Source organism: Vipera berus, assembly GCF_964194415.1.
Source record: "Vipera berus genome assembly, chromosome: 1".
Lineage (NCBI taxonomy): Eukaryota > Metazoa > Chordata > Lepidosauria > Squamata > Viperidae > Vipera > Vipera berus.
This window is the reverse complement of record NC_138202.1, coordinates 222,066,132-222,076,655: the sequence shown is the minus strand read 5'-3', so window position 1 is coordinate 222,076,655 and position 10,524 is coordinate 222,066,132. Positions and strand designations below refer to the sequence as shown.

Genomic DNA, 10,524 nt, shown 5'->3' with positions numbered 1-10,524 from the left:
TGAAAGCAGGACAAGAAGCAACGGATGGAAACTAGTCAAGGAGAGAAGCAACCTAGAACTAAGGAGAAACTTCCTGACAGTTAGAACAATTAACCAGTGGAACAACCTGCCTCCAGAGGTGGTGAATGCTCCAACACTGGAGGTTTTTAAGAAGAGACTGGACAGCCATTTGTCTGAAATGGTATAGGGTTTCCTGCCTGAGCAGGGGTTGGACTAGATGACCTCCAAGGTCCCTTCCAACTTTATATTATTAATTATTATTATTATTATTATTATTATTATTATTATTATTGTTATTATTAATTACTTAAGTTTGCATGCTACGTTGTGCCTTTAAAGGGGCTAATAAAAGGCATGGTTGCCATATAAATATTTTAAAAAGGAATATACACGGAACGTATTTGTGTATATGACAACCAGCTTGAAACGGATCCTCGCTCCCCTGCTGCTTTTTTATTTTTTATTTTTAAAGCGGCCACAGCCGGACTTTTTCCCCAGGAGGCTTGCCGAAGCCCCTCAGCGGGCAAGATGACCTTCCCTCCGGAGTTTACTCCCGGAGTAAACTCACTGGAGAAGAGCCTAACGCTGGGAAAGATTGAGGGCAAGAGAAGAAGGGGACGACAGAGAATGAGGTGGCTGGATGGAGTCACTGGAGCAGTAGGCGTGAGCTTAAATGGACTCCAGAAGATGGTAGAGGACAGGAAGGTCTGGAGGAACGTTGTCCATAGGGTCGCGATGGGTCGGACACGACTTCGCAACTAACAACAACAACAGCAGCAAACTTCACGAAGGCGGAAATCTTCCGCCTTCCAGGTTTCCCATTGACCCTTTCGGAGAGTAAGAAGGCGGAGTCAAACCTTCCCGCACCGGGCATGAGCGGTGTTCTCGCGAGAGCTCTTCCTTTTTCTAGGCCGGCGCTGAAAGTGGTGGGTATGAGCGACTGGGGCCTGGCGGGAGGTGATGGCGTGTTTTTTTTTCCTCGGAGGGTCTGGTGATACGGCCTCGAGTTGGCGGAAATCTGCTTTTCTAAGCCGAGCGCCTCGGGATGCGTCCGATTCGCCCTTTCTTAGTTCTCGATGGCTGCTTGCACCAGGAAAGGAGCTTGGATCTTCTTGGGTTGGGGGGGGGACGCTATGGGAGGGGGGAAAAATCCGGGAAGACGGAAGGAAGGAAAGAACTACAAAATGTCCGATGTTGCGTTTTAATGGCACTTTGGGCTCAAGTAGATCTCAAATTGGCCGAGGCTTCCGGGTTCGGGCGCTTGTTAAGCCTCGTGAGCTGGTGGCAGGGGTAGGCAAGCTCGGCTCTTTTAGGACTCGTGGACTTCAACTCCCAGAATTCCTGAGCCAGCCAAGCTGGCTCAGGAATTCTGGGAGTTGAAGTCCACGAGTCCTAAAAGAGCCGAGCTTGCCTACCCCTGAGCTGGTGAATTCAGCCTTCGTTGGGATCCCAGCAGCGTTACCCAGCAGGCAAGATTTTGCCTCTTTCTGCGGCGTGGCTTTTTTCTACAAAAATAGGCTGTTTTCACCCCGCCTGTTCTTGCCCGGCCACGTTTTTTTTCAGTAGCAAATGGCTCTTCTTGCTTCTCGCGGATGGCACGCGGTTGGATGAACTTAACAAGCTTTGGGCATACGTGTTCTGGTGAGATGCTGATGCAAATCAGCCAACTTTGCTAAGGGGGTCTTGGCATTTAACACGAGGTTAATTGCCACGTTGCCTACCTTGCGCTTCCCATATCCTGAGTAACCACCGGATCACTGTTTGAAGTTGATTTCTTTTTTCCCTATAGGGCAAATTCTATTCCAATCGGTAGAAAGCTGCTGTCGTATTTATATGTGTGTGACTTAGTGTCTGGCTCTAGAGCAGGGGTCTTCAAACTTGGCCCTTTTATGACTTGTGGACTTCAACTCCCAGAATTCCTCAGCCAAGCACTCTGGCTGAGGAATTCTGGGAGTTGAAGTCCACAGGTCATAAAAGGGCCAAGTTTGAAGACCCCTGCTCTAGAGATTCTCGGTCATCCCAAGTTATGGTTGTCCCCAAGTTGCTTTTTCTAAAGGCAACTGGATCTTGTTTTTTTTTTTTCCTTGAAGACGTCTCGCTTCAGTTCACCTTCTGAACTGAAGGAGCTTCTGGGATGGGAAGAAAACATCTTTGAGATCATCTGGAGTCAAATCAAAATGCTGTGGGCATTGATTGATCAGGGTAGCATTGTACGATCTGATTTTTAAGAGGGTATTTGGAAAGGATGCGATTGACCACCTCGTAGGTGTGGAATGTTTCACAGTGACTGCTCTGAGAAGATGCTGTTAATCCAGGCATTGTGCTTTATGTGGGTGTGTGAAGGGCTGTGCGTAAATAAGGGTATCGTGTACTTTGCAATTTGTATTGGCTATGTACAATACCCTTATGAGGTAGGCTACTCTCGTAAGCTTTTACTTGTATGAAAACTGCAGTTCAGAAATAATTGTTGAGCAGATGGTTTAACTTAGATTTTCTTTTACTAGATCCTATATCCTTAAATACTTAACTGCTGTGTGTGTGTGTAGTGTGTGTGTAAGCCGCCCTGAGTCTTCGGAGAAGGGGGGGATATAAATGGAATTAAAATAAAATAAATATATTTGTTTATGTTGTAGATTACAGTCTGCAGGTTTAGTTAAAAATTAATCACACAGTACTATCATGGGCATTTCCTTAACTTTTGGGAGGGACATTTTTTATTCTGTACTATTTTTATTTTTGGATGTAGAAAGGCCATGTTTAGTTCGAGCGCAAAGATTGTGAAGCCCAATGGCGAAAAGCCAGATGAATTTGAATCTGGCATCTCCCAGGTACGTGCCCTTTTTGTTTGATAACAGTTGAAAATTTTAGGCTGAAAGAAATAAGAGCAGTGTTAAAATATGACTAATAAGGTGGTTAGTGTTATGGATTTGTAATGTTTTGTGATAAATATTGGTAGCCTAAATCAGGGCTTTTCAACCTTTTCACCCATTGTACCACTTTTAGGATATGGCAACATCCGAGTACCGCTAGTCGCCTAGCAAGGTGTCAAAAACTTGACCAAAAAAAAAGGAAAAAAGTGATGAAGTACAGGTAGTCCTCGACTTACAACAGTTCATTTAGTGACTGAAGTTACAATGGCACTGGAAAAAGTGCCCCCCCAAGCCACAGCCAAACAAGATACCTGCCTGCCCACCTGGTGGCACTCTTCCTCCTGTCCGAGGTTTTCATTGTTGTGAGCATTTCTGTTGAGGATTGGCAGTGGGAGTGGTGTATTTGGTTTTTATTTCCCCCCCCCTCCCCGCTGGGTGGTTGCAGAAGGTTTTGGTCACTTCACATGACCCTGGGACACTGTGACCGTCATAAATATGAATCAGTTGCCAAGCATCTGAATGTAAATCACAAGATCCTGGAGATGCTGCAACATTCCAGCTGATTGGTGCTTCTTCTGGGCTCAGCAGAAGCACCAGGATCAGTGCCAAGTTCCAGCTGGAGCCTGGCGCTTCCGCTGAGCCCTGACAGCCCTGCAGCTCCAGCCATCTCTCGCTCAGGCTTGTGTGTGCTACCACCGGTTCAGCTAATTCCCCTCCCCTGCTACCATTTTTCTAGGATGGTCGTGTGCCACCTGCCAGGTGCCAATGTACCACAGGTGGTACTCGTACCACTGGTTGAAAAGCCCTGGCCTAAATGAATATGCTGTTGGAAAATTTAGTAATGATTTTATGGTTGAAATATTTTAAATGGAAATGGAAGTCATCTTACGTATTTTAGTGTATTTCAGAGGAACCTCTGCTGATCGCTTCTGGAATAGGTTCCAGACCTTTCAACTAAATTTGTAGCTCATCTAAGTATTTTAATCAAAATGCCATGGTTATATAATTATTTGTGAAAAGTGAAACATACAAAGCAGAAAAACAAGTGATTAATAATCTTCTCTTAAGGCTCTCTTGGAGTTGGAGATGAATTCTGATTTAAAGGCTCAGCTGAGAGAACTGAATATCACAGCAGCAAAGGTAATATGTAAACTTTGGTTGGGATTATATACTGCTCAAAAAAATAAAGGGAACACAAACAACACAATGTACTGTATTTAATAGTAGGATGTCTTATCTTGTGTTCCCTTTATTTTTTTGAGCAGCATATGTTTTGTATGCATCTAGTATTTTATTTCATATAATTCATATAACATTTAGGTTTAATCCAAGAACTTCCTCTTGCCCTTTGGACCCCAAATATCCCAGACAGTTGAGTAGGATGCAGGAGATTTAGTATATTGAGATATAATGCGCATTATAGTTACCCCTTCCATACCATTGATTTACTTTTATCATCGAAACCTGGAAATTGCTGTAGTCTTGGATAAACTCCAATATAGGCATTCTCACATGAGTTGGCCTCAATAGAATATGGAATTTTGTTGATACAGAAATTCCTTTGTTCAAAATAAAACTTCTTAAGAGTCTTCAGTATGTTCCTAAAACACCTTGGGTACAGTAACTGCAGTCACAAAATTGTAGAAGGTACTTATGTTTTGATTTGCAATCAGTATATTTGATTACATGTCTACATTTTTAAAAAAAATCTTGTGTGGAAATCAGATACGTTAGCTGAATCAGCCTATTTTCTTGCTGTGTGTAATTTTTACATCAAAAATTTGAAGATTTGTACCTTTCAGGTGCAATTTAAATGCTTTCAAAAAACGAACACTAATTATTTTATACTAGATATTGATACATTTGGTAGATTTTTCTCTTCTAGGGAGGGGAAAAAAATCTGCAAACTCCATATGGTGTTAGGAAGGGCATCAAGTACGCCCAGCTCCATCCAGTTGCCTTGATTCTTCCCTGAATTACGGAATTACAGGTTCATAAAAAGGGAGTTACTAGGTATTGATAAATGTAATTCCCTTGCTATAAAACCCAAGAGGTAAAATGATTATTTTCATTAAGTTGGATTTGATCAGTGATGCATCCACAATTTCTCTCCTGATATTTCCATAGGAATTTCTCAGAATTTATTGCTCAAGAAGATGTGACTGCCAGATTACACTTTTGCCTGTAGAAATTCCAAAAATTAAGATACCTTTGGATCTTTTGTGCCTATGGAAATAAAATGCTAGTTTTGTACTTTTAAAATGTAAATCATGTTCATCCCCAGTTCTGCTTTTTTCCCCCTTAGGAGATTGAAGTGGGTGGTGGTAGAAAAGCAATCATCATTTTTGTACCAGTTCCCCAGCTGAAATCTTTTCAGAAGATTCAGGTGCGGCTAGTTCGTGAGCTGGAGAAAAAATTCAGTGGAAAACATGTGGTCTTCATTGCCCAGGTAGGTGTTTGTCATAAATATTTGAATCTTTGGATTTTAAAAAACAAAGTGTGATTTGTGAAGTCAGTCAGTTCACTTATGAAATTTGTAGTCTACTATGGTTGCTCGGCTAGTGCTAGAACTGGGTCTTACTTTCAATTATTTATGCTTTATATCAGACATGTCAAACACAAGGCCCGGGGGCCAGATCTGGCCCGCAAAGTGGTTTCATGTGGCCCGCGAAGCCATCCTGGAAACAGTGAGGGAACAGCCCCCACTGCCTTGGCCCTGACCCAGAGACCCTCCTTCTGTCAGAGACCCTCAGATCTGTCCCACTCCTGCCCAGGCCCCCATAGGCACCCTTGATGCGAATGATGTAGAGCTGGCCACGCCCACCCAGTAGGCCATACGCACTCTAGCCACGCCCACCCTGGCCATACCCACCCGGTCCCCTGAGGGCAACCGCAATGGTGATGCAGCCCTCAATGAAATTGAGTTTGACACCCCTGCTTTATATTGTACTGAAAGTCTGTTTTAGGCTCACAAAAAGACTGTAAAAGCCCATTGTAAAAGTGCCTGTCTACACTGTATAAGAAAAATGCTTATAGATATGCTGTTATTTTAACAGAGAAGAATTTTACCCAAGCCTACAAGAAAAAGCCGCACAAAAAACAAGCAGAAGCGTCCCAGGAGGTAATGTTATGTTTTGAGAGGAAACAAAAATATTTCGGTACAACTGTGTTCAAGTCCTTCCATGCTATTTATAAGTTAATGTGATTCAGTGCTTGGAAATTTGAGACAGTTTTAATGGCAACAGTACAATTTTATTTGGTTATTTGCTGGGTCTCGAGTGTGAATGGTCTGTAGCGTGTTGTAGCACATGGTTTGCATGCAGGGAAATGTTAGGGCTAATCTATAATAATTTGCATAGGGATCCTAAATAATGACAAAGGCGTCTGCCTAAGCCAATAGAAATCAGTTGTCATTTGGAGCAAATGGTATTGGATTACAGGTTTTCTCAACTTCCTAGCAGTCCTGACTGCATTTGGATGCTTGGCAACTAGGTCACAACCATTTGCAGTATCCCACGGTCATGTGACTGATTTATGGGGGTGGGTTTTGCTGGAAACTGAAAGTGTTTGCTAACTGTTACTTAAAATTATTAGATGCAACATTCTTTTCTTGTACTCTATGCCAGTGTTTCTCAACCGTAGCAATGGATAGGGCAGGGGTAGGCAACCTCGGCTCTTTTATGACTCATGGACTTCAACTCCCAGAATTCCTGAGTCAGCATAGCTGAGTCATAAAAGAGCCGAGGTTGCCTACCCCTGGGATAGGGTATTATGCCTCTTCTCTCCACTCATCCTGACAAGCTGTAGATGAGCTTCTGGAATCAAATATTCTCAACCTAATTGCATTCTGGTTGGGGACAATAAGAGTGCTAATCAAGTAAACTCTGTAATTTTGCTGTATACTGCCCAGAGTCACTTTCTTATGAAATGGCCAGCTACATAAATTAGATGGACAGACCTGCGAATTGAGAGATTAGATAAAGATTGCTGTTCTGGGAAATTGTTATTTTGAGTTATATGTAGCATTTCTGCATTTTATATTATTAACACAGTATGGATACTACAGAAGGCTGCAAACCTTCCAAGTATATTGTATTAAAAAGGCTGACTTGAACATTATGTCCAACCAGACGGATATATTATCATTTTGCTCTTAGGGCCTTCTGTTTGGTAGCAGTGCAAATATATATTCTCCTTCTGGTTCTGCGAAGCACTGATTATCCTCCCGCAGGCTGAAGCAACTTTAGAAAGTAATAATAGTCCTGTCTGAACTAAGGCTAATGGCTTGTTGCATTGTTTATAAGCCAAGTTTATTGGCAAGAAATTTAGTCTTGAGCCATAAGCTCAGTTTTAGCAACACAATACTTTAGGTTTCTTTTAGGCACTCCAGATGGAAATAGTTCTATTTGATCCAAGAGTCTTCATACATTTTAAGCTAATGTTTTGCAGGGTTATATAGTTTATTGTTTTATGTAAATTTAGCCATTTCGATTCTGATCCTGGATATTTCATTTGTAATTTCATTGTGTTCTTTGAAAGCACATATCAAGCAAGGCTATAGGTACAATTTACCTTGTTAGTGGTAAACAGGCAAGAATAGCCAATTGTCTCACTCAAATGTATTTGCTACTTAAAAATTATTTAAATTTAATCTTACTGTTTAGGTAATGCAGTATCTCTCGGGAGTCAGAATGTCTGATTTTAAACATAACCAGTTTTCATTTTTAAACTGAATGATTCCTTAGTAGAAGTTGTATAAAATTGAAGGCACTGTAGCAAATATTTGATTCTCTTCTGTTTAGCCGTACGCTTACCGCAGTGCACGATGCCATTCTTGAAGACTTGGTTTTCCCCAGTGAAATTGTGGGCAAGAGAATCCGTGTAAAACTGGATGGCAGCCGGCTTATAAAGGTCCATTTAGACAAAGCGCAACAGAACAATGTTGAACACAAGGTAAGAAAGAGGAGGAGTTTGCCTTTATTCAGATAAACTTTAGATAAATGGATAAAGCAGACTGCGGTAGATCATTTGATGAGGTTGATGCATTTGAAAATTAAAAGTTGGAAATGATCAAAGGACAGATTAATGTAAACTTGGTCCTGTGATTGAATGTTCTTGGAATTGCTGAAATATGGTGCCCGCAGAACTTGCAAACGTTGAGGGTTTTTTTTCCTTTTTGATCAAAATGAGTGACACAAAACATTATTTAGACTATGTAAGGAATAGAGGTACGTTATGGCTTATGTTAGGGACGCGGTGGCTCAGTGGGTTAGGACGCTGAGCTTGTCGATTAGAAGGTCGGCAGTTTGGCGGGTCGAATCCCGAGTGCCGCGTAGCAGAGTGAGCGCCTGTTACTCGTCCCAGCTTCTGCCAACCTAGCAGTTCGAAAGCATGTAAAAATGCAAGTAGAAAAATAGGGACCGCTCCAGTGGGAAGGTAACAGCGTTCCGTGCGCCTTTGGCGTCTAGTCATGCCGGCCACATGACCACAGAGATGTCCTCGGACAAGCGCTGGCTCTTCGGCTTTGAAACGGAGATGAGCACCGGCCCCTAGAGTCGGAAACGACTAGCACGCATGTGCGGGGGAACCTTTACCTTTACCTTTATGGCTTATGTTATAGGGATATGTGGAATCTGATGATATGGGAACAGATCCGTCTAGAAAATTCTGTAATGTTTAATTTTCTGCCAGACATCTTCCAAACAATGCCATTAGTTTAGCCTTGAAACAGGCCTACCAGTAGTCTTCAACTTATGACACCAATTGGACCTGGAATTTCTGTTGTAAGCCAAGTTGGACCCAATTTTACAAAACTGTTACGACAATTGTTAAACAAATCATGTAGTCCTGGGACCGAATTCAAAGTCATTGACCAGTGAGCATGTTGCAAGTTGTGATCACATGACTGCTACAGCCGGTCGTAAATGGGAGCCTGTTGCCAAGTGCTCGAAATTGCAATCACATCAGTATTGGGGTGATGGTGCCACAGTCACAAGAACAGGTTGCAAATCACCACAAATAATAAAAATCCTCTGCATAATCTATCATATCTGTGTAATGAGGTCTGAGAGTAGTCTCTATTTTAACGGATACTCATAGTACACATTCCCCCAGTTCACAAATACTCTACAACAGCGGCTCCCTTTTCTATACCCCGCACGCCTAGAACGCTTCTGATGTATTCTCGCACCCCTTACAAAAGTTCAAAATAACAAATTATGCATATCCTTTATAATTTTGAAGTTTTCACACACTCCTGGAATATCATCTCGCACCCCCGGTTGGGTGCCCCTGCTCTACAAGAGTTACCCATAGGGTGAAACTTGAATTGATGGGAAAAAAGGAGGGAAATTCTGCTTTGTCCTGTCTTCAGATCTTGACGTTGTGTATAAGGTTATTGTTAATTGTCTGAGATTCAGTAAATGGTTTAGGTTATCAGCTTGAATTGTCAACTCTCATTGGCTTTTTTATTTGAATGTATTAATGTTGTTTAGAGGTAGAGATACCTTCAAGCTTGATTCTTAGTGAATACCTGGACACATTTTATTTTCTTGGCAAGTTACAGAAGTGTCTTGTTATTTCTGCTTTGTATTTTTTGGCTATTTTAAATTTATTTCATGGTATAGCTGACATCCCTGAGTCTTCCTGGTGGTTTCATCATTTTAAATACCAAACAGGTTCCACTATAGTCAATATTGATTCTGTGCTGCCACCTCTCGTGGCTTAGTTTTATCTTGTGCCAAATGTGTTGTTCCTATAAATGTTCAGTGATGTATAAATTAATTTTAGAGTATAAGCTTTTAAAAAATGTATACGGTAATACCATATATATTTCTTTAATTTTAGAATCGATATAGTCTTCTTTCCAGTATAGTTTGCCTTCTTTAGCGTCAAGTATCATTTTTGCTGATGTTTGGTTATTCTGTTTGCAGGTTGAAACATTTTCTGGTGTATACAAGAAGCTGACGGGCAAAGATGTTGTGTTTGAGTTTCCAGAATTTCAGCTGTAAAGTGCAAAAACTGTGTGAATTAATAAAAGTTAATTCTTCATATTTTTTAATGTCATGCTTTTTTAAAAGTATGAAACTAAAATTTTATACATTTGGTTGTTGATGAAAAGATGACATAAGCAACAAATTTATAGCTGTTCAAAGTACATAATTGAAAATCATGATTACAATTAGTTCTACTGTTGACATCAATATATTGTGGTACCTATTGAATAATAAAATTCTGGGTTTCATTTGTCCTATTGAGTGATGACAGCCAAAGAACTACTATGATACTTCCCTTAAAACTTCAAAAACCTATCTTTTAAGTATCCCAAAAGTGGAGGTAAAAGAGTTAAATTATACTGAAAATTAAAACATACATCTAAATACTGAATCCTGAAAATTAATATTCCAGGATTCTGTAATGAAAGGACCTGAAACGTTTGGTTTAGTGTAAAACCCAACAAATTCATTATGTCTTGGTTTGCCACCAATAAATGTCACCTAGACATTTCTAATTATTTGGCTATGCCAAATGTTTTTAATGTCCTCTAGAAGAATACTAAAGCAATTTGGACTAAAGCAACCTGTTACATTTACCATAATGCTTCAATAATCTTTTTGGGTTATAGGACAGGTATGTTTTCCCAGATTAATCATGC

At 40.8% G+C, this 10,524-nt stretch overlaps 1 protein-coding gene across 1 annotated transcript; it reads left to right on the top strand.

Annotated features, from left to right (window-relative positions):
* The first annotated feature begins 861 nt into the window (after window positions 1-861).
* RPS7 (ribosomal protein S7) lies at window positions 862-10,117 on the top strand. Its single transcript, XM_081341488.1, has 7 exons — window positions 862-926; window positions 2,747-2,828; window positions 3,939-4,010; window positions 5,176-5,319; window positions 5,927-5,991; window positions 7,673-7,823; window positions 9,803-10,117. The coding sequence occupies exons 2-7, from the start codon at window positions 2,754-2,756 to the stop codon at window positions 9,878-9,880; spliced, it is 585 nt and encodes a 194-aa protein (XP_081197614.1). The 5' UTR covers window positions 862-926; window positions 2,747-2,753; the 3' UTR covers window positions 9,881-10,117.
* Window positions 10,118-10,524: the final 407 nt, after the last annotated feature.